Genomic DNA, 25049 nt, shown 5'->3' with positions numbered 1-25049 from the left:
CAGGAATGAAATGAAATCCTGTTCTTTAAGAAACACGGGGAATGTTCATAAAATAATCCCGCAAACAATCTCAACATATATCGAAACAAGGTTGTTTCGGAAAGCCTGATTCGCTGTTTTTATCTTTCTGACTGCTCGCTTTTTTTTTCGCAATTTTGTTTGTGGCTTGCTTGCTGATATGTTCGATTGCTGTGGCCTGACAACTTTTAATTTTACGCTTTGAACTTTTTATGTCGTTTTTTTTTATGGAAACACTTCAAGGTACTGCTGAAATGACCGAAATTTTTCGTTCACTTTTTGCCTTCACTGCCAAAACGCGCAACGAAAAGGCCAAGCGATTAGGGTGTATGTCCTAGGAGCGACCTTGATGTAAAAATAAGTACAAAAAAAGATTTTTTTTTTTACGCGAGTTTCAGCACTGGTGCTACAAAGAGGTTATAAGTTGATTCTCCCCCCCCCCCCCCCCCCTCTCTTGTTTGTCAGCAGTAATTGTGGCTCGTTCAAGATCCATTGCACGTGCAAATGCTCGCTGGATAACCCTTTACAGAGATCTCGGCATGAAAATATTCCCCGAAACATGAGGCACAGCTTACTCGGAGGAGGCGCTGTAATGGCCTGCGTCGTAGACTGACTCATCGATGTCGTCAGCAACGTTGCTGTCTTTGTTGTCGACGGGCTTGTCGCCGAAGTCACCGAAGTTGATGTAGTTAAGGGAGGTGAGGTTGTTGGTGGTGTTAGTCCTTTCAAACCTGCATGTAAAAGGCTTTACATTGGAACCCACGTACGCTGCGATCATATTAAAGCTTACAAGTGGAAGCGTTATCCACGCGTAAGACAACAGCTTCCATTTAGTGCGTAGAAAATCTAAGCGACCCCAAGATCGTAAATATCGGATTAAAGTCCAAAGCAACAACCTTGTTACGAATGCTTTAATTTTAGTCTTGAAATATTAGAAGGTTTTATGTTCCATACACGCTGGCCATCGGCCTGGTACAATTTTCTGGCTAATACTTTTATTATTCTCTCGCTCCCGGTTTCTGGACACGCTTTGTAGGGAGATTGAAAAAAACTCTAAAACTGAGCATTAAAAGAAAACAGTGACTTCCCAGTTCTCCGCTCCGCACCGGCGCGAGGGACTGACGCTCGCCATAAACAAAAATGTTAGCTGCACTTCCGTATTGTTCACTTTTCATAATTCAGCAGTTCAGGTGTTCACTTACATGCATCGAAATCAGCAGAAGTCATGAATTTCTGGCTGACAAAACTGAGCACGCTGCGCAAAGTACGTAGCCGGTGATAGGGCCCCATGCCACAGATGTCGTTGCCATCACCATGCTCGAGATTGTAAGCGGCGATCCCGTACTTGAAGTCAACATAAATCCGCTTGCACAAGCACAGCTGGAAAACAAGAAACATGTAAAGTTCAGTAGCCAGCGGCACCACTGTGAGATACGTTTCGATTGATACGAGTAGTGACTGTTAAGGGGCATAACTGTTAAGTGACTGTTAAGTGCAGTGGGCATAAGCCCACTGCAGGGCAAAGGCCTCTCCCATGTGTCTCCAATTAACCCTGTCCTTCGCCAGTTGCGGCCACCGTATTCCCGCAAATTTGTTATTCTTCTCCGCCCACCTAACTCTCTGCCGTTTCCTGCTACGTTTGCCTTCTCTTGGAATCCACTTCGTTAATTTTAAGGACCAGCAGTTATTTTGCCTTCGCATTACATGCCCTGCCCAAGCCCACTTCTTTCTCTTGATTTCAACTAGGATGTCATTAACCCGCGTTTGTTCCCTCACCCACTCCGTCCGCTTCCGATCTCTCAACGTTGCACCTATCATTTTTCTTTCCATAGCTCGCTGCGTTGTTTTTAACTTAAGCTGAACCCTCTTTGTTAGCCTGCATGTTTCTGCCCCATAGCTGAGTGCCGGTAAGTGTAAGGAGATAGCGCCACCCAGCGGCGTTCGTGAGAAGAAGACAAAGCACGAGGAGCGCGTGCGGAGGGGAACGCGGGGCAGGTCGAAGAGGATTACGTGGCAGAGAAGAGAAGAGCGCGGTGGACGACGGACGTGGACGAGTTCTGCTGGCTCCCCGAGTTCCGGGCTTGGGCCTTAGCCGCAGACGTCCGGGCCACCAGACCTGGACTTCCATCGTCGAGAGCCTCAACCACCAGGCTCAGGCGCTACTCTTCTCCGTCCATCCGTCAGCTGCTCTACATAGGCCGCTTCGGGCGCCTACGTGACTTTTCCGGGATACCAGACCTGGAAACCGTGCCGGGAGCCCACGAACGCTGCCGCTGCGGTAGCCTTGCATCGGCGTTTGGAACGCCAAGAGACTCCTTGACTACCCGACACGCAGCCAGTCCTCGCCGCTCGTTGCTCGAATAAGACAAGTAGTGTGAACTTTCCTCTTTGACTCTTTTTCCCTGTATTGTCCGTAAGCATTTTGTTCTGTTCCCCCGCGTGTTTTTCCTGTGTTGTTGTTGCGTTGTTCTCTGGTTCCTTTCCTTTTTTCTCGCTCATATTGAAATTGGTTTTCCTTTTTGATAAAATCCGCCTCGTTTATTGTTTGTACTTTGGTGTTTGTTGAAAATAAGACCTGCAATCTCACAGAGTCCTCACAAATTTGGCGTCCACTACGACAGGACAGGACGAGGTCGGTTTTTATCTATTCGCCTGTTGTGTTAATTTAGGAACAATATGAGCGCTTCAGATTTGGTTGCTTTGGGCGAGCGCATGGGCTTGTGCGGCGCGGAGTTACGAGCGTGGGTGGAGGACGAGCTTCGTAAGGCACGGGAAGAGAGAGCCGCTGAGCGTGAAGCTGCGAAGCAGAAATTGGAATTAGAGGCACGGAATTTAGAGGCTGAGCGTGAAGCTGCGAAGCAGAAATTGGAATTAGAGGCACGGAATTTAGAGGCTGAGCGTGAAGCTGCGAAGCAGAAATTGGATTTAGAGGCACGGAATTTAGAGACGGAGCGAGAGGCTGCGAAGGAACGCTTGGAGTTAGAGGCGCGGAACTTGCAGCTACAAATAAGGCTCATGGAGGGTGGCGCAAATCCTCCGAGTGACCGTGGAGAGCGTAGCGTCTCATCGACCAGCTCCATTAACCCGCACAGCCTCATACCACAGTTCAATGAAGCGCGGGATGACCTCGATGCCTACTTAAAGAGATTTGAGCATGTGGCCACGGGGCAGGGTTGGCCAAAAGAAAAGTGGGCAACGGCGTTGAGCTTGTGCCTTGGCGGCGAAGCACTTAGGGTCTTCGGTCGGCTCTCGCCTGAGGATTCCGTGGATTATGACAAAGCGAAGCTTGCCTTGCTTCAGAGGTTTAGGTTCACCGCGGAAGGATACCGAGAGAAGTTTCGCCAGAGCAAGCCCCAGGATGGAGAAACGGCCTCGCAATATGCTGCCAGGTTGTTTAGCTTCTTTGACCGTTGGGTCGAGATGCGGGAAGAAGGCCGCACTTTTGAGGTGGTTCGCGAGATGGTCGTGGGCGAACAATTTCTGAACAACTGTCATTCTCGTTTAGCCCTTTTCTTACGTGAGCGGGAGGGCAAGACAGTTTCTAAGCTGGCGGAGGCTGCCGATCATTTTCTCGAGGCACAGCGGCAAAATAACTTGTTGTTCTTTAAAGAGGAGGGTGAGCACACGATAGTTAAAGCCAAAGACGAGGTTTCACGTGCACAATCCCGCCTTAGATGTTTTCTTTGCGAGAAGACTGGGCACAAGGCGTCGGATTGTCGGACAAAGCCGAAGCAATTGTATTGCACCTGGTGCCGCGAGGTAGGACATGATGCCCAGTCATGCAAAGCTAAGAGGCCAGGAGACCGTGAGGAGTCCGCCTGTTGCATGACACCTCGATATTCACATCCCGATAGCACTGCAGTGGTAACGCGCGTAGAGGGCCAGTTGGGGGAGATGGTCTGTCCTTCCAACCCGGTGGAAACTGCTATGCCCGTGGCGCACGGTGAGGTGTTCGGCCAGCATGGTTCGGTATTACGGGATACGGGCAGCACCGGTATTGTTGTGCGTGAGTCTCTTGTACCGCCAGCGGCACTAACAGGGAAAAAGGCTACATTATTCTTGGCCAATGGGACCCGTGTAGAAGTTCCGGAAGCGGAGGTGGTGATTTCTTCTCCATACTTCTCGGGTAAGGCCATCGCGCGCTGCTTGTCTACACCCTTATACGACATTATAATAGGCAATGTCCCCGGGGCTAAACCTCCATTCCCGGTTGACCCGCCAGTTCTCACTGATCAGGCAGTTTCCCTTGCCATGACGGGTGCGGTCGATGTTCCTTCCCTTATGGTGACAGCAAAGGTTTCAGAGAGTAGTAAAAGCCCCACTCTGAACACACTCCACTTGTCACGGCCGGAGTTTCGCCTCAAACAGGAAGAAGACCCGAGCTTAGAGGTGTGTCGCAGGAAGTTGGGGCAAATATTTCGTGGTAAGGGACAGACCGCCCACTCTTTTGATACAGATGACGGTGTTCTTTTCCGGTCGTACCAAGTGTGTCCCGGCCAAGTCGTTGAGCAAGCGGTGGTACCGAAGGGCTTACGCACGCAAGTTCTTAAGTTGGCACATAAGAGTGCATTATCCGGCCATCATGGAATACGGCAAACAATAGCTAGGGTGCTCACTGAGTTTTACTGGCCCGGTGTACAGGCTGACATTAAGAGTTATGTCAGATCGTGTGACATGTGTCAGCAGACTGTGTCGAAGGCAAGGGAGAACAGAGTGAATAACATCATAGGACGGGAATATGTAAAATCATGGTGGAAACCGAGGTCGGTTTGGAGAAAACGGTTTCACAAAGGAAAACGGAAGTACTAGCCGGAAAAGTTCTCGCGACGGTGAAGTGGTTCGATGTGAACAATGGAATACGGAAGAATGTAGCCCACACCTGTTCTTGTTGGAATTGTTTTTGTTTGTTCATGTTTGTTTTTGAGTGTCGGCTATCTACTTTTTATGCTTTCCGTGTTTCTTCGCCCTCTATGGACGCTTTACGTTGACTTTCCATGTGCTCTCTGTGCTGTGTGTGCGAAGGTGTGTGAACGCTTCGAACATTGACGACCGTCGTATTGTGTGTGGTGTATAGTGTGCGCGCTGTGGTGCGGTGTTCTATGTTGCGATCGGCGAACGCGTCTGGTGTCGCTCTCCTGAAGTCGAGTTCTTTCCCTTGGAAAAAACTTCCGAAGAGGGGGCCTTCTGTAAGGAGATAGCGCCACCCAGCGGCGTTCGTGAGAAGAAGACAAAGCACGAGGAGCGCGTGCGGAGGGGAACGCGGGGCAGGTCGAAGAGGATTACGTGGCAGAGAAGAGAAGAGCGCGGTGGACGACGGACGTGGACGAGTTCTGCTGGCTCCCCGAGTTCCGGGCTTGGGCCTTAGCCGCAGACGTCCGGGCCACCAGACCTGGACTTCCATCGTCGAGAGCCTCAACCACCAGGCTCAGGCGCTACTCTTCTCCGTCCATCCGTCAGCTGCTCTACATAGGCCGCTTCGGGCGCCTACGTGACTTTTCCGGGATACCAGACCTGGAAACCGTGCCGGGAGCCCACGAACGCTGCCGCTGCGGTAGCCTTGCATCGGCGTTTGGAACGCCAAGAGACTCCTTGACTACCCGACACGCAGCCAGTCCTCGCCGCTCGTTGCTCGAATAAGACAAGTAGTGTGAACTTTCCTCTTTGACTCTTTTTCCCTGTATTGTCCGTAAGCATTTTGTTCTGTTCCCCCGCGTGTTTTTCCTGTGTTGTTGTTGCGTTGTTCTCTGGTTCCTTTCCTTTTTTCTCGCTCATATTGAAATTGGTTTTCCTTTTTGATAAAATCCGCCTCGTTTATTGTTTGTACTTTGGTGTTTGTTGAAAATAAGACCTGCAATCTCACAGAGTCCTCACAGTAAGATACAGCTGTTGTATTCTTTTCTCACCGCAGAAAAAGGACACACGCTTACTATGGAAAGTTAAACATTTATTTTTTTTCTGTTACACATGAGACATATACTTACCTTGTAGCGCAGTCCTTCATCAATGTCGTATACAAACAGTCTCTCCAGTGTCTTATTGTAAGCCACCTGAGCGTGGTCTTTCGTATCGTAATAGGACGCGCCAAAGGAAGCGTTCTTGCATACCTGCAAAAATATTAAGGGATATTGAAGATGCTCTTTTCATACCGCAATAAAGAGCTATGTGTTTAGTAGTGCCCTTGTCATAGCGTAACGTTTGTTTAGTAGTGCTCTTGTCATAGCGTAACGTTTGAGCAGGACCGTCATAATCTCGCAGATGGCCATCATCAAGCCACAGCCACAATGAAATCGAGCAAGCCTGTCCAAGCGCATTATACGCTTGACAGAGTGGGTTGAAGCATCCTAGCGGTTGAAACTTTTTTGACATGTATGAACGCATAATGAAGGTCGCTTAGGATACGATGACATTAAATATGTTTCCGTTTTTTACACACGGCAAGCGGCATGCGCTTAAACATCTGATGTTCAAAAGGAGCAATTAAATCAACCTTTCACTACGGTATGAACGAAGTCGTAAAGGACCAAAGAATTCGTGGAAAACGCGCTGCAATGCAAATAAAATATTCGTTGCCACTGTCATAAGTTTCACGCGCATGAGTTCTCACGAATAGCCTGAAAGCTCGCTTCGTGGTGCCTTTCACAATGACATCTGCGATATGCTATTCCCAGTAGTAGTTCATGGCGACATCGACGTTACACAGAACTTTACGGACGTGCAATGACCTTTGTTCAGCACGGGGAAAGGGGTGTGGAGATGGCACCCGCAGTCATGGCGGATAAACTACAGTGCTTTCACGCAACAGAACCATCTGAGCGCAGCAGTAGTGTAGTGGTTTATTCAAAATAATAATTAAGAGGAAGGAAATGATTTTTGCTAGCCCCATCTTCCATCCCTACGGGAAGCACCTGAGCTGGGGCTGCGGAAATAAAGGGAAAGCAAGCAGACTGGAGAAACGGAATGAAAGAACTGAGGGGACAGCCAGAAAGGATAGGGGGGAGAGATGTACTGTATACAGGTATTCTTTTTACACATGAATGTTCGTACAGGGAGCGCAGCACCGCAGTTTTAACATGTAGGAACATATCGTAAACAATTTCTAATGCCGTAATTCGCGTCTCCACACGACTGATTTACGCCAGTTGTACTGTGCCCTCACTCACCTTTTTCATCTATTTCCAATCTTACACACCGACGGCAATAATTTCGTGATTATTAATTTCTTTGAGTGTGTCTAGAACCTGCCTAAAATGAGCCGTTCATACGTCACATTATAACAGAGCTCAGTTCAGGCGTATTGTCCAACCACAATGTGACTGTTACCTTCGTAAAACGCGTCTGTAAGCATGTCGAGCAAGTATGTATACTCAGGTTTACGGTAAGTTTCCTTCCGCACGCATGTTGACCGTAAACTTGACCACGGTGGAATTGTTGATGTAGTTTGATGTCATTAATTTCATTGGCGGCGGTGTTTGCATTGCGCCGCAATCGGCACGGCACGCCTGGCAGAGTGCTGAGCCTGCCGGCCTGCACTGCACTTTGAGGCGAGTGGCAGTGGTGGTTCTGCGAGTCCACTGAGTGGCCTGAGTGTGTCATGGGACAGCTATTCTTAGTAAAGCCCAAAGGGAAGTTGTTTCCAACGTATATCGATGGCGGACAGATTATTACTTTGGAATTTCACAATGCTCTATAATCAATCACGCCGACAAAGCAGACTGGGCAATCTGTACATTCTTCAGCGTCTGCAATCTAAACCTTAACAATTCCGGGTACAATTCAAGATCTTTCCAAAGCTACGCTCAAGCACAGTGATGCTGGAACCATTTGTAGTACGCTGGAGAACGGCAGTAAAAACACCGCTTGAGCAGACAAACTAAGAAAAAAAGCAGTGATAAGCCGAGAAGTAACGAAGTTTATTCATTTGGTTGCAGATTATACCAGTTAGGTACTTTATGCTTTTTCATGTGTTGTCCGGGATGAAAATTGCAGGGGTAGTAAACAAAATCGCATGGAATGATTGCCCACTCTCAGTTAGCCTTCCTGTATCACCCAAGAAAAATTTTAAGCATGTATATACACTTAATTAAATTTTTCTACAACCCTTTGTGCAGATGGGCAGCACCGAAATTCAGTATTGTTCTACGGAAGTACCGAAAGGAATACGGCTCGAAATAAAAATGTCGGTCACGTTCATATCTTGAACCAAATGTTTCTACTTCTCCAAAAGGGCATTTCATTTTTGCTTTCCTTTTTAAAAGAGTAAGGACTCTCCTCTGTTCATAGCCGTTTTGTTTTCAGTGCGATTAAACTGATCCATGTCTCTGCTGTAGCAATAGATCCTATATAATTTAGTTTCATATTACGCTGTTCTTTTGATGCCGTTCGAATGTGTGAAGAGTGCATCCAAACTGTAGTCGGCTCTTGGTGCCGTAGACTTTTGCAAACGCAGAGAATAAAGACGCGGTTCGGAAGGCTAACGCAAGTCATGCGCGCTGTGCGTAGCACGAGTTCGCGAAGCGCAGTAGGGATGGCGCCTCTGGAGACACTCGCAGCACTGTTGGCGCTTGGATTCCGCAATGAGTTCCACCACACACAGCCACGCGCGGCGAGGTGGTGCCGGTGGTAGCTTTTATGCGGGAGAGAGTATGGTGTAGAGGAAGATAGAGGAAGGTTGTTGTAAGCGTCAGCTTTTCATCGCAAGGTGGATTTAAAAACGATGAGGCCGAGCGCCCAGCACTCGCACACGGAACGCCACGCGAAGGCTCGCAGAGTATTCTCGAGAGCGGGGGTATTCTCGATGATAACAACAAGACCCTGATGTGCCTACGTGTGTGGCGGGCCGCATAGAAACGAGAACACCGTGAACGAAACTGCGCAGAACAGGCTGCTGCTGCTGCTACACAGCTGCCGATACGTTTAGAGATTTACGCAGCATGACGGAAAATTGGTGATTTTTTTCTGCCTTATATCGATGTACTGAACTGCAAAAGAGTAGTGGACACCGCCGTTTAGTACGTGAACACGAGCATTAAGAACCTCGGAAGACATTATCAGGAAGAAATGAAATTGCCAAATGAGATCAGTGGTTCCGCAGGAATTTCGAGTATGTTCATCAGCCGGCATGCAAACATTTCGTCATCACGCCTGATCGGAGTTTGAAACCGTAAAACGGCACACAGTTTTACTGAGAAACTATGAAGGCTTTGAATAAAAATTATGTTTAATGTCGAGAACAAAATTTCACGAATTAGACCGGTCGCAACAATAAATACCCTCGTCGAAGTCAAGGAACCTCAACCTGCATAAGCAAGAGAGCTGCTCATGCAGCTATATTGCTGCCGCGCCCTGTTAAGGGCACATTTCAGTGTCTGATAGTATACAGCCTATACCAGACAGTTCTCACGGATCTGGGGAAAAGCATGTACAAGGCGCTCATATCAAGAGATACTTCTACTTAACTTACAAAGCGCAGGCGCACAAAAAAAGCCGGTCGCATTTCCGAAGCTACTTTAAAACAGAAATAAAACATAATTGGTATATTCCGATGCGAAGCTTTTCCTCGACAATGGCGCGATTACCAATAAAAAAGACATCGCTGTTTGACAAACCACCACCCTCGATATCCGCAATCTTCAGATGAAGGAATTCTCAATGGATACAACTCAGGACCGGAAGTGAGGGCGACTCATTAGAACCAGCGGCCCCACGTAGACAAGTGGGATAGACTGAAGGAAGCAGGTTTCTCACTGATGGCATTTATTTACTGCTTCTATTCATAATGCCGTTTAGCTGTATTGGGGAGAATAATCATTTTAAGCAAAAAGTGCCGCAAAAGACAGGTGTTGCACATATACGTGTGACGTGTTTTAATTGAAATTAATTATATAATTACATTTCAAATCACTAACACATCCGCATTTCACTGTAGACCACAAGTGGTCATACATTGGGACTTACCTCGGATACGCTGCCGATCTGGTTATGATGTATGAAGTCGCACTTCATGAGCAGGGAGTAGTTTCCTGGCCTATCCTTAACACCGGGGTCGGGGTACTGCGGCTTGTACCAGCGGCCAAACAGACCCACCGACACGGCCATCTTCGTGTTGACGCCCAGGCTGGACAGCGCCTTCACAGAGTCGTGCGCGGTCATCTGCATCGCGCGTTTGTATAGGTAAGTGTGCTTTAGTCCATGCTGATAAACTTCAGTTTTTAAGTAATACAAACCGTTTTCCTACGCAGTGCGTGTTTAAGCATTGCAAACTGGAAAAAGTTGCATAATTTTTGGCAAACATACTTGAGTAAAACTAAATGGCAAACTACTTGTGTAAAACACGTTTTTGGGCAAGTATAATTCAAAAATGGCAAACACTCCATCACACATCTATCACACATCGCTTCTGAACGGGATCTTAATAAGTTTAAGGACCTTCTTACCCAAATGTCTGTTTAGCTTCACTAATTGATTGTACCACATGCTGCATTCAGCTTTTTTGTTATTTTGTTTTGTTCCTGCGGTTGTTATGCCTCTAAAACACTATCTGTTCTTTTTTTCGTGTAAATTACAATGTATACTACAGGTTTTTGTTTATTTCTTTTGTTTTCTACATGTGCTTTCTGTTCTTATGTATTGCACATTGGCGCTTGCTCTATATTATTTTGCGTTGTGTGTCATTGCTCCCCCCTATGTAATACCCTCGATTGAGGGCCTTTAGGGGTTTATTGAATAAATAAATAAATAAAACTTGATTGCTAATGGGCACCATGGAACTAGACAGGACATTTTATGAGGTGATTGCTGGATACCTGTGCCCAACAGGTGAAGCATTAAGCTTTGGCAATTTAAATGTGTGCTATCACCCACGCAACCTGAGGTGCTGGAAATTTAAAGATGCCTTTTGCAGGGCTCGATTTTAATGTTCACGCCGCGTCGTAGCACAGTGTGAACAGAAATATTGCATCATGGCATTCATGCATTTCGACTTCATCTAAATACTGCTGCAGTGGATGGGAATGAAATTCAAATTCCTCAAACAGAAGGAAAGCGACTATCTCGTTCGCTTCTTTTTGCTTTCGTGTGCAGCTATCAACAATGCCGGCGCAGCTTTAAATGAAAAATTATTACGGATGAGGTGCATAGATTCGATTCGGTTGAAAGTTTCTTCATAGTGATGTACACGCTACGCTGTTGTACTACGCATCCTATGAACTGGCCACAAGAATCCCTTCTCACTATATTTTGCCGCATTTTGGCCACTGTTCCAGGTTAAATGTGAAGTCTGAAATTTGTTCGTACTACAGCTGAGCTGTTTAGCCCACGTAGTTGCCGCTTCATCTCTCATAGAACAAGCGTGGGTAGTTCGACGCTGTGCTATTGGCACGATTAGCCCTCGTGTGACGTTACGAAACGGGGCCCACAGAAGTAAAAGAAGAGCTATACGCGTACCACCACAGAACACGTAGGAACGGAACTGCACACTCTGTGTTGAATTCATGGGTGTCTGCGGTGTCTGCTTGACGGTTCGCAAAAAAGTACCAATGCCAGCCTTTGATACACAGCATACGTATAGCAGAGGTAATTCAAAAATAGCGCAAAATCAACGTTCCACCTGTTCATGGTCGATTTTTTTTCTCGCAGCCGCAATGCCGTAGCTGCAACGACTGTAACTCAGTCATCTACATCTTCTTCACTGAGAAAAAAGACACCATTAGAAACACCTATACTCTATCGCAACCAAATCACACTCAGTAAGAGCATGAAGCTGGCAGTTAGCACGAGCATCGGCATGTAAACGGTAGCAACATACTTACTCTAAAGGTCAGTGCGCTAAAATTGGTTACGGAATTTTGGCATTTTAACGGAGAGGGGAGGGGGGTAATTGATGCCCGAAAAGAACATTTGTCATGATCTTCATTTAATCGCTACAGGCCTGGATTACAACTCTTCAATATTAAAAAAAATTACGAGGAACTTTAGCGGCTAAAGTGGTGAAAGGCGAAAGCCTGAGTGCTGCATTCTGCTACGCGATTGTTCACTTCACATTCTGTTGGTGCATTAATTAACTTTCAATTAATGACGCTTAATCTTTGCCTTTAGGAGTGGAACGCGACAGCGTGTTGTAGCGCTGCCAGAGAGTCCACGGAACGCCACCACCCGTTCGGCGCGATGCGTTGCCCTTTGAACGCAACGCTTTTTCAGGAAAGGAAATGGCGCTGTGATTCTCAGTCATCTCGGTGGACACCCGAACCGCACCGTACAGGAAAGCAGGAAGTGGGAGTGAAAGAAGAAAGAGAAAGAGGGCCCGTAATGAAGAAAATGAAAATTGTATTTGAGGAAAGGAAATTACGCAGTAACTGTCTCACACATCTCGGTGGACACCCGTCAAAATTGGCGCGCAGCGACGTCACGACCATTTTGACCAATCCGAAACGCGGACAAATTTGCTAACACGTCTTGGCCACGACAGTATGAGCCATTAAAGGCTTTCGCCTTAAAAATGATACATAGCATACCTATAGCAGAGGGTAATTCAAAAAGGACGCAAAATCAATGTTCCGCCTGTTCTTGGTCAATTTTTTCTCTTATTCCATAATGTATTTATTGGGCCCATGGTGCTACGAATGCTTTGTTGGATGTAACCATGCGCCCTAAAACCACAAATGAAAGTTCAATTAGTTTAGACTAGTTAAATGGCCATCTTTTGCTTGCACTCTGTTACGGCTTCTGATGTTCACCTTGCCGTACAATCCGCATGCATAGGCCTTAACGACACACAGGGGATAAGGAAGAACTGTGTAGTGGAGAAAAAAACGTATGCGCTGCCGTTTCTAAGTTTTCGTGAACCACTTAGCCACAAAATTTACACACTATCTAGGAATTCTGAGAAAAAAAAATGCTGTTCAGGCCACTTTTGTAAACGGGCTACTAGAATGAGTGGAAACCAGATGCCACTAAATGCCATGCCTTTAAATAAACTCGCCAGACCCTTTTTCATGCCGCATGGGCAACACCGCGAGATTTAGGGGACTGACCAGGCTGTAGTAGTAATCCGCAGATGCAGGGACATAAATGAAATTGGGCGGAACAATTCTGCAGCCACCCATTTTTCTGTCTTGCGAGAAGAAGTGGCCTATGGATATGATGATATCAGGGGTGAACATAGTCCTGGAAGAAAAGTGCGCAGAAATGCGTATCATTACTAAAACGTGGTCGAACAAAAAGTAATGATCAAGTGAATATTTGCAGTGGAGTGGTTGCTTAGCTACTCTGAGTTTGTGGTCACCGAACACCGCTCTCAGCACAACCGCGGCGAAAAAGGTGGGGATGTTTCTGAATAAGTATTTTTGCAGCAGTTTGGGCTATCAGAACATTTTGCTAAAGAAAAGAAAAACATCGCACGAGAATAAACACAGGAGCCGTAAAGGATGCTAAACTATTAGAAGTGCTGCACTGCAAATATATCTTATTCAGAAAGGTGCCCGAAGATATATGGGATACATGCAAAAATATCAAAGCAGGAGTACAGATAAATATACCCTCTTCACCTTCGTGGCACCCTAGCTTCCCACTTCTAAGAGAGTCAAATACATGGACAGTAATAACATAGATGCGCTAACGCGCCACGGTCATTCGCCATTTTCTTGCTATTAGTAGTTTCTCGCGTATGGTGATTTTCAGTGATTTTGCAATCGCAGAATTCGGCGAGTGAAGTGAAATGAGAGTTAATCTGAGCATTTTTTTTCCGCCATAACTTAAGGTAAAAAAATGTGGAGCATTAAGGTGAAAAAAAAAAGAAATCTGGCTTCGAAAAACAGCACCAATAATTGTCTCTGAAATGCACAAAGGCTGTTGTGAATCAAGTGAAGGTATACCACGCTGAATCGTGTACCGGCTGGACAGGCTGATGCACTTAGCAGTCCAACACAGTAGGTACGGTAGCAATCCTCAATTCGATGGTTGCAAAAGCATCACAGCATATACCCGATTAGAGGATAAATTCTCCGCAAGAAACGCGATTGTGACTTGTACTCAAGCAGGACACATGTCCTGTCATTGACAAACCACCATTTTTGTATTAGGAAGAAACAGCAGTTCTAAAGATGATGAAGCCGTATATCTCTAATTGTGTTTTTATATTTGAACCCATCGTATCACAAGCGAGGGCCTGGCGGTACTGGGGATCGGAGCCCACGCTTCCCGCATGAAAAGCGGGTGCTCAATCCATTGGGCCACCGCTGCACTCTCGCCTCCGTGTCCCTATGTTTATTTTATTTGTTAATCTTCATTAACTAAAAAAAAAACCATGAGCATTTTTTCTCTGCGCGATGACCAACTCGTTTCGTATAGCCTTTAAGGGACGCGGCGATATTGTTCTCCGCAAAATTTATTCTCTGGCCTTTCTTGGTATGTTGCGTTTGTCTGGCTGCAAAATACCAAATTATAGCTGAGAAAACTGAATTTAAAATTCTTCCACTACTCTATATGAACTCGTGACGTGTACATCGAGAATGGCTGGCGGCCACCGTTCTAAAGTAAATAGCGGTGTTGCATAGCATCTGTAATCCGCGTCCCGAATTCGGTGACGACAAGCGCAGTTTACCCGCGAAATCCGAAGCAGTGGCGACACCTGCGTTTGGTTTTTAGTATTTCCTAGCTTATAAAAGTTCCATTTTCGGACTCTTTCATTGTCGTTAGAATGCCGCAATCTATCCATGTAGGCCAGCTTCAATTTACCCTGAGTGTTCCATTAAATAGAGTAATGGGGTTAGCATTTTTTGAATGGTAAGCATTGCAATACTTATTTCTTAATTGGAAAAGGTAACCGTTATTTACCTATAGCGTATTTAGCTTCATAGCAGAACAGATAACACTTAAAGTCTCTCCAAACTCTCTTGCGGGCTTTGTACAAGACACGGTGAATCATGGGAAATAGATGGCAATGTTCTGAAGTGTCCTGTGTGGTCGCATTTTTACGTAAAATATTTCATGGAGAAATGTGCAGATGCATATTGGACGACACTATGTGCAGTGCAGCTTAAGCGCACTTTTTCGTTAAAGTGTTTTTTTGGCTCCACAGCCGTGACCTTCTGGTTTCATTTCCTTTTCCACTGCTTCCCACTCCTCAGCAAGGTCGTAAAAACGAAAGGCGAGCAAGAAGTTCTACACTTACAATATAGTTTGTGAATCCTCTCTTCAACGGAAAGCTACAGACTTTATTCATATTTTAAGCCACTCGCTCTTGTTTGCTTGAATAGCCATGCATTACCTGCAACAGTGTAACGCAGCACGACTTACCGAAATAAGTTCGCAGCGACTTCCCTCCATCTCGTCGTTGCCAAGGCAATTGACAGAACCGTATACGAAGGCCGCATGTTTTGTGTTTTTGATTTCATTGCTTCCGACAAAAGCTGTAAGGCGACAGAGAGGAGATATTATGTTCACTAGAAAAGGGCACGCACGGCAACGTTTACTTTAGCAATAAGCGTCTGTCTCATCTGTACTGACACATTTCCGCAGTTATCCACGTCCAGGTTGTGTTGTGAGCAGTTAGTGCCAGGTTGAGTTTTATAGTGTACACTGTCCTTCGTAGCCGCACTCAAAAACTGGGTTCTGTTCAGCAGCGGAGGACGGCGTGTGTTTAGCGCAGTTCAAGGACATTAGCTTGCTCAGTGCGAAATGATTGCTTCTGCCGCTATGATATTAAAGGAAGGCCGGTACTTGGTGAGGTGAGCTGCAACATAAAATAGGAGCTTAGGAGCTCCGGGAGTTTGGGGGACAGAAATCTGAGAAAACCCATCAAGCCGAAAAAACAAACACGCAGATATTGTTAATCGGGCACCTAAGGGGCTCTGTGCCCTGGGGCACTGTGCTCTGTGCGCTATGTGCCCTGTTATTTGGAGCTCATACAGCACAGGTTTCTGTGCACTGTTACACGAACGGGCCCGCCGGGTGATTGATGTTTTCGGAATTGGCCTGTACATTCACGGGGCTGGTGAGGTGACTACCCCCGCAAACTGTTAGGCCTAACTCCGCGTCCACATGAAAGACGCAGAAACATTAGTAAATTGGCGAAAATTGTGCCCACCTGGATGATAATGATCCCTCCAGATGCCGGATAGGTTCACGTATGTAATGAGCACATATTTCGGGAGTCACAACAATATTTCCGCAGTTCCTACCGAAAGTTGGCGTAGCCGATGCGCTGCGCGTCCGACGCGGGCGCGTGCTCGCAGCGTTTCCCCCAAATTCTAGAGGCCTGTGTACTGTGCGATTTCAATTCACGGTGAAGAACCCCATGTGGTCGAAATTTCCGGAGTCCTTCGCCTCCATAAAATTCGACCACCGCGGCTAGGATCGAACCTGCGTCTTTCGGGTCAGCAGCGAAGTGCCATAACCACGGAGCCACCGCGGCGGCCGCGTTTGAATAATGTGGACGCTATTATGGCTTACTTGGGGACGCCGGCTTGGATGACTAAACTCTAGGGTGGTGGTGGTGGTGAAAAGCTATTTGAATATCCGAAGAGAGTTTGGGGGTCAGAAGACCCCGCTACATGGTCAGCATCCTTAGTCCGGGACACTGCACGACGAGGCCCCATTTCGTGCCTGCTTTACTAGAGCTCTTTGGGACTCCAGTGTGGAGCAGTTGAGGAGGGCAGTCTCCCATGCCTCTCGGGTGGGGGTCGGAGAAGGGGGAAGGTGCGGATTCTGATAACATGCCCACACCATGTGAAAGATATCGCAGATCTCTCCACAGTGCGGGCAGCGCCCATCTATGTTCCAATAAAAGTGCTTTGCTATGGCAGGACAGAGAAGAGTTCCTGTCTGCAGCCGCCGCAGAGTTCGCTCCTCTGCCTTACTCAGCCCCTTGGCAGGTGCCGGGTAGAGGCAGTGGCTGTCGCAATAATGAATTAGGACTTCGCGGAACCGCAGAAGCGCTTTATGAGCTTCTGAGCCAGGAGAGCTAGGATGAGGAGGCCGGTGTGTGAGCGCTCGGTCGGCCGCATCAGCGGCGTCACTGCCTGGTAGACCCTGGTGGCCAGGTGCCCAGATCACGTTTGTGCGAAATAATGTTCACAGGTCCGGGGAGAGTCTGTGACAACCGTTATCGATTTTGGATCGGCGGCAGCGAGAGCTATTGCAACTTCCTCCGCTCGTGTTGAGTTTGGGGACCGAAAAGATAGCCCGTCGACCGTTTCACTATAGTAGAGTCCGGCCTAAGTTTGTAATCGATGAACAGACCCAGGATCCGGAGCTCTGCCACTTCTCTGATGGGACCACCCGAAAGAGATATGTGTAGAGACGTGCCGTCCTTGTGATTTATCCTGACATGTAGAAGGTCTGATTTGGCGGGAGCACATTGGAGACCACAGTAGGCAGCATATGCATTGACTATGGAGGCGGCCTGCGGAAGGCGTTCCTGCATCTCCCCAAGGGTCTCCTCGGTAGTCCATATTGTAATATCGTCTGTGTAGAGCGCGTGTTTTACGCTCTCCACCTGAGCCAGTTGGCCGGGAACGTGCATCATGGTGATGTTAAAAAGGAGCGGCGATAACACCGCCCCTTTTGTGTACCCCGTGTACCCATAGAGTACGGGCCGTATTCCTCGTCCTCGATTCGGAGGAGTGCCTGACGCGCATAGAGGAAGTCTCTGACATAGGTGAAGACCTTCGCCCCGCAGTTAGTGGCGTTCAAGTTCGACAGTATGGTACCATGTTTATCATTGTCAAACGCTCCCTTAAGATCGAGGGCGAGAATGGCCTTGTCGTTGTGTTGCATGGCTGTGGGTCGTATTATGTCCCTGTGTAGTTGGAGTAGGACATCCTGTGCCGACATGTGCGGGCGGAACCAGAACATAGTGTCTGCAAAGAGGCCCTTACCGTCAATGTATGGAGAGAGGGGATCCCGTACCATTGCCTCCATGAGCTTACCCACACACGAGGTCAGTGAGATGGGTCTCAATTTGTCCGTAGTCACGGCTTTACCTGCTTTGGGGATGAAAGTTCGGGAGGGAGTGGACACCCATCCCAGATCTGATTTATGTATTGTAGCAAATGGAGGTAGGCCTAGTCCGAGAGGTTCGCCAACAGTTTCACTGTTATGCGATCCCCAACCTGTACCCCACGGCGCATTTTAGACATGGCCGCCTTAAGGTCATGCAACGCAAAAGGGGCGTCTAAATCCTGATTTGGCTTACCGGAGTACGTGTACCCGGGCCAAACGGGGTCATTTGTGCGGCAGAGATACCTGTCGCACAAAGCGTCCGAAAGTTGCGCCGTCGTAACTTGGTACCCGTCCGGAGCCCGCCGGAGCTGTTTTAGCGCCTCCCCTTTCGTTTGAGAAGGGTCGATGAGGCTGCGCAAGAGACGCCAAGTCTCCTTGAAGCTCATCTGACGCGCTGCCGAGTTGCAGCGTTCTATCCAATTGGAGTCTGTGATCTGTGCGGCAGCTGGTTCTCTATTTACAAAGTGCGATTCTTAGCGAACGCCATGACGATGCACACACTGCATGTGCTGAGCTGTGCCACTCCGAGGGCATGGGTTACCGCCATGTGTGACACCGTGCCGAAGGCCTTTCGGAGCTCTCCCTGCCCACTATTCGCCATCTGCCGCATCAGGAAAAGGCCGTCTTGTGTGCAACAGCTCCATGGGAACAAGGTTCGTGTCAGGTGATGTAATGTACAGCCTCTGTCAGAAGTTTGGAGCCCAGGGGGTTTGTTTCTGAGGCACGCTGTCTGGTTCGTAATGCATCTCCAGCCCTCCAAATTTGCTGAAGGTAAGAAGATCTCTGGTCCTGCCTCGTCCAATGGGTAGGACTACCACGAATGTTACAGGAGACCCACTACGAGGCTTAGAAGCAAACCCCCTTGGCTCTAAATTTTTACAAAGACTGTACTTTTTCTCCAATGCGAAGCATAAATTTTGGCGGGCAGGTATGACGAATGCACGACGATTGTGTGAGATGGTTCCCTGTGTTTCGCCTGATTTTTCGCATTGCTGTCAGCACAGTGTGCTTTGATTCCTGGAGCATGTCGCTATTCGCTTACAAGAGGTTGAACTGTAAGAATAGCACGGCTTTGTCGTCTTCGTATACACTTCGTGTCACCTGCCGGCCCACCACTGCTCCTCTGTAGAGATGCAAGAGTTCAGAGACGCATGGATCTCTGATTAGGATGCAATACCAAATAGCCCAGAAGACAACTTTGTTACATTCACAGACTCGAGCGCCAGCAGGAGTTCTTGCATATTCTGAGATGACTCTGCCCATTCGTCGTCGTTTTTTAGGGCGTCTTCACCTAGATGAAAGTGTTCACTATACAGACAGGTTTCACTTAAGGGTTTATGCAATTTTTGAAAACGTGCTTTTTAAACTAGAGGAACGCTTTTTTGGGCATAGCATTGTCAGTGATGGTGTACATCAAAGTACGGTAAAGACGTACTAACAAGCAAGTTGGTTAACTAATATTTAATAGTCAGCTTTTAAACTGTTACCGTTAGACACCTTAATTATTAAGGGGCGTGTAGCCCACTGTAAGTAATATGCTTATCAGTTTTTAAAATTTCGAAAACTAGGTTACAATTGGCGCTATGGTCGAGCAAATTCTAGCTATATCGCAGAAAATATAGGGGCTTTCGAGAAGCTTGCAGGCAAATTAACCTCTCCAGTACACGTAACTAGTTAAAACCGCAAATTTGTTCTGCCACATTACCAATGGTAACAGCGTTTTCGCAACTCTAAAACTGATGTGATTATTACTTACGGTGGACTGCAGCCCTCTCTTTTATATTAGTTAACCATCTTGCCAGTCAGCACATCTTAGCTACATTCTGATGTACTACATCGCAGGAGAATGCCTTGCCGAAAAAACCGCTCTTTCAATTCAAGAAGCCTATTTTCCGCAATTTTGTACACTCTTGGTTGAAGCACCCTGTATGAGGCCCGCTGCGATCACTGGAGGCTGATGCTGCAGTAGAAAGGTTGCTGACAAGACTCCTCAAGGGGTTATTGTGTCACCTCCCGAAGAAGAATACTCAACGGTGTTGAAATCTCATGGGAACAGGCACACATTGCTCACGCTTTCTGTCTGGAACCCTTAGTTACCCCCTTTGAATTCATCTGCTTAAATACTGACACGTGTACTCAGGACCTCCCGAAGAAACCCATGAGGCGGTGATGGCAAGCAGTTATGAAGACGGTTTCTAAGGCTCTATTCTCAAGTTTTGGGGAAGAACGTACTCTGCCAAGCATGCCGGCAAACGTACCGAGAAGCAAGCTCCTCTTTGGGTCAACTACCGCCGTTGAAAAAGATAAGCCCGACGAATGGGACAGCCAGGCGAGCACTATACGCAGCCATCGGAACCAGAAATAGCCTGGCTGTCGAGCTCGCTCTATGTATGTATGACTCGGACCTTTCGGCGCAGAACATTTTGCTTCGCACTACTTCGGTTCTAATGATCACTTGTGTCGTAGTAAGGCGGCAAAATCTATAAATCCATTTGCCAGCGTATGTAAACCAAGAATGAAGAAAGCCAATAGTTCTGCGGCAATACGCTGACTTGGCCAACTTATGCCATAGGGAAAGGGCCAGACTGTGGTGGCAATGTAGAAACACTAAAGACTACACTACAAACCACAGACTCCAGAGTAGTATGTCAAATGCTTTCAATATAAATATTCGCCTTGAAAACCAGGTTTCCTTCTTCTGAACACTGCTGAAAGTTATAGAAACTACGGAGTGCAAACGAGCGAGCAGTGCGCCCAGTTGGTAAATGACTGACAGTACAACGGCGCATTAAAAAGAAGACAGTGTAATAAGACACACTGCTTCATCGCTGGTGTGTGTTTTCATGTAATGCGTCCCGTTTAGTGTTTGTGCGGAAGTCACGACAGGTGAGCTAATGTGGAGCGATAAGCCAACAATTCACTCGTATATGTCTAAGCAAACGCGTGATTCAGGCTTCTTGAGTAGCAACTGATGTGCTATCACGAGATTAGCATCAAATGGTGAAGAGACGGGGCTTACCGTCTAATTTCTAACATCATCTTTTGCAGACACTTGAAAACTGACTATCGAAAACTGGAATGCACCTCAGACTTACCTTCAAGATCCTGAGTAGCGTTGCCAGATCATCTGATCCGTAGTAATACACATCACTGTTCAGCACACCGAAATGAGAAATTCCACTGCCCCACAAGTTATCGAGGTGTGCCTCGGTTTTTCTGTCGGTAAGCTTCTTTTCGACTTCGTTTCGGCGCCTGCAAGAAAAAATAGGAACAAAAATAAAATGAAAATCACATTAGTATCGTGCTGGTAATGAAATGAGACAGTGCAATAATGGTGCCGTTCCTCGTTTAGCGAGATGAAAGTTAATTTGCACAAGCAAGCTCCTGTGTTTGACAGTCATGCATCGAAATTTCAAACCGACTAGCTGCAGATAAGATGTGCGTCACTACAACTATCTGCACGAATTTTTCAATATTGTGTTTGGCTTTGTAGTATGAGTCAACTTCATGAGAGTGGTTATAAAACTGCAATACATCTTAACACGGAATTCAGTGTTTGAGCCCAAATTATTGAAAGGTCTTGCTAGTGTCCGTCTGGATAAATTAGCCTCACTAGAAAACGACGGCAAACCATAAAGTTATATTTGCGCGGCGTGACGTGCATAACGCCTTTTGGGGTAACGGTATACCACGCTTTTTTGCATGTATGGCTGCACTGAGGCGCGGGGGACCAGTTTCTCTGGTGCATTGCTGAAAAATTATTTTGTCCCTATATTCTCTTCAAATTAAAGTGCACGGCTGAAAGGGCATTGAAGGCCTGATCAACAAGAGGTAATCTTCATAATCCTTCGATTAACTTAAGAGACAGTCCCGGCTGAAAACATGAGCGAGAGCGGGTTGCTTTCTTAGGGCATCCATATCACCAAGGATTATTCCGCCATTGGCGCAGGCAATGAGTGCGATGCTTTGGCTCGCAGGAACATTCTCCTTCAGGGTTGCTTAGCCCGGATGAATATCTTGTAGGCTACTTGACTATCAGTGATGTGCTAAGTGATGCCTACGAAGGCAAATGGACCACAAGCGCTGTACAAGCAGATATGCATACAAAGGGCACCCACAGTTCATGTATCTGTACCGCGTCCTAAGGAAAACACAAATGCCTTCTTCGGGCTCATTGCAGATCGCCCTAGCATCATTGCACTAACGGCCAGGCAACATCTTTTAGGCTTCCACAGAAGTGCACACTCTAAGCGTCTTTGAAGAATCGTTCATTGTAAAGAAATAAAATATGATGATGATGATGAATTTTTATGGCGCAAGTGCATCTGTGGCCGAATAGCTATGGCTCAATGTATTTTCTCCTACTCAAGGTGGCGTCAAAGACCCATTTTTCAAAAATTTCACCCCAGATAGGCCGAGCACCAGAAATGCCAAAGCTTGTGCCCATTGTATCACCAGTGGAGATCGAACTCCGCACCGCGAAATAAACTAAACCTTTAAAACTATGCAGTTTAAATTCAGAAATAATTAGTGCGAGGGACCTACAAACGAATGCAATGTAACCAGCCGCGAAAACGTGTATCATAATCTTGGCGCTTGAGGAATTAAGAGTTCCCGTTGAATTGGCGCTAGATACTGTCTGTCACTCGAAATCGCATCACACCATGCCCGACCACTACCCCTTCCTTGTAATTATGCATAGATTCACACCATGCCCGACCACTACCCCTTCCTTGTAATTATGCATAGATCGCTGCCTTGTCCTTAACATAAGCTGAATCCTTTTCGTTAGCCGCCACGTTTCTGCCCCATAAGGTAGTACCGGTAAGATACAGCTGTTGTATATTTTTCTCTTGAGGGATACTAGTAAACTGCCATTCATGACCTGAGAGAACCTGCCATATGCTCTCCACTCCATTCTTATTCTTCTAGGTATTTATCTTTCATGATTCGGATCAGCGGCCACTACCTGCTATGAGTAGACGTATTCCTTTGGCACTTCCATAATCTTGCTAACAATTGTGAAATGCTGTTTTCTTCCGAGACTATTGAACATAATTTTGGTTCTCTGCATGTTAATCTTTGATGAGGGATGATTTTTTGGAGGTCAGAGAGTCCCTGCACCTCATTTGCTTTGCATGAATCTCATAAGGGGGAGGGCGGCGGCGATGTCCTGAGCATGGGACTACTCGTGCATGCACCCGAGCCTTGCCCTTCATACAACGTTTGCTGTCATCGACTGGAGACAAATTGAAAAATCTTCCAAAATATGTAAAATGGGTTTTGAAGAAGATAGAGGTGCGGTAACGCGCGGGACGCTGCCCATAGCCGAAAGGTAAAATGGACGCAATCGGGCTGCGGTGAAAAGCTACACTGTAAAAAAAATTTGCAGCCTTAAGGGTGCATTTACGTGTCTATAGCACATACCCTTACACCCTGCCAAAAGGGTGCAAAGTATGCTCGTCGGACCCATAGTAAGGGTGGGATCGTTACAGTTGCATCCTTTTTCCGACTGCTTTAGCGTTTCATAGGTTTTGATTGCTTTAAAAGCCGCTGATCAATTTTTTTTTCGGGTGCACTTTTGAAAGCAAATTATTTCGTACGAAGAGCTGCCGACGACCTGTCTTACTTTGCACTACATTTACGGCATCTCGAACTATATTTATAATACCCAGATGTGTGTCTCACGGTGTTCCTGAACCTCCTTGCTGCGGAGTCACATTTCTGATGTGTGCATGATGTTCACTGCGATATGTTGCTGAATATATTCAAAAAGGGTGAAAAAGGGCTTGCTAAAGGAGGTCAACTTACAGCAAATACGCTCGCACAGTAACACGAAGCTATAATGTGCCGCATATGTTTGCCAAAGGAACATAAGCAGGTATGAGCTTAACTGCAATGAGTCATACAAAGCTACTGAGAGGATAAATTCAACACAGAAGACACCGCTACGCAGCACTCACCTGCCATAACGCGCATACTTTATCCAAGTTTATATATGCCATTCCATCGAGCCCCTGTTTGGAGTCAGGGATACTTAGCACTCAGCCCCAATAATTGAGTTAATTATCACATTGTGGGAGCGCGAATCGCACTCATAGCTGCACGCAATCAAGGCTGCAGCTGCCATTTAGTGGAAAGCTCGAATGGTTCACATCATTTCAAAAGCACGCTTGATTGAACTACCGGAATGTTGTTCGAAATATCAAAGAACACCCGTACACCCTCACGCTCCCTTGCACCCAAGGAGCTACAACACCCTTGCACCCGTGCAGCTTTGAAGGGTGCATGGGTGTATTAAAGGTGCTAACGTGCTCAGCGCACCCTTTATCAAAAAAAATAAATAAAAAAGAATAAGGGTGTGGAAAGGGTGCAGTCGTAAGTCGTGCACCTTTACAGATGCAAATTCTTTTTCTGTGTAGGCGCGTGCTCTCTGTGTGCACTGAGGAAGTGGCTAGAACATGCGCTGCCCGAAAACATGTGCAAATCTGTGTCCATGCATTTCATTTGCAAAAAAATTACAACGTTAATGCCATGCTGTGTGACGCGAGAAAATCGCGACAATAGTGTCGCCTCTCCAGGCTGCTGATGTTGTGCGCATGATTAGTAACACATCTTTAGCCACGCCCGGCCTTACTCTGTTGAAGTAACAGAGAGCGTCCACCTAGGTCGAAAAAAGCAACAGCAGCAGCGCTACAGGGGCTCCACACTTGTACCACACTGTGAATGTAGGACTTGAAGGAGAATTGCAGGTATTAACAAAAAAAAACATTTCGGTTATCTCTCGCTCGCTCAATTTCGTAATTTAGGCAACAAGCCAGTGGGCACCGTCAGTGGGCACCGGAGTAGCAACACCAACATGTTCTACATTCCAGCTTTCTGCACTTCGCAGGCGTTCCTGGCGTCTTTTCTGCTTTGGTCAGCGCTTGCTACCGTTCCCTCACCAAGCCATTTAGATTGTATGGCATCACCCAACCACCACGCCGGTCCCGATATCTACGTCCCGTGCACCCACCCGGACAGATGCGCCCATC

The 25049-nt window shown here is 46.9% G+C and overlaps 1 protein-coding gene across 1 annotated transcript in view; it reads right to left on the bottom strand.

The window, feature by feature from the left end:
• The window catches only part of LOC149337331 (uncharacterized), a 69210-nt gene that overhangs the window by 20347 nt on the left and 23814 nt on the right, over positions 1-25049 (bottom strand). Inside the window, exons 7-13 of the mRNA XM_089554393.1 lie at positions 21111-21267; positions 15310-15422; positions 13047-13179; positions 9973-10167; positions 6000-6122; positions 1221-1398; positions 594-749 (exon numbers count right to left, since the gene is read on the bottom strand). Coding sequence (XP_089410519.1) covers positions 594-749; positions 1221-1398; positions 6000-6122; positions 9973-10167; positions 13047-13179; positions 15310-15422; positions 21111-21267 — 1055 coding nt within the window. The remainder of the gene's footprint in view (positions 1-593; positions 750-1220; positions 1399-5999; positions 6123-9972; positions 10168-13046; positions 13180-15309; positions 15423-21110; positions 21268-25049) is intronic.

This window comes from Amblyomma mixtum, chromosome 7, assembly GCF_055824585.1.
Source record: "Amblyomma mixtum isolate Tamu chromosome 7, ASM5582458v1, whole genome shotgun sequence".
NCBI classification, from domain to species: Eukaryota; Metazoa; Arthropoda; class Arachnida; order Ixodida; family Ixodidae; genus Amblyomma; species Amblyomma mixtum.
The sequence above is the reverse complement of the archived record's forward strand: the minus strand, read 5'-3'. Positions and strand labels throughout refer to the sequence as shown.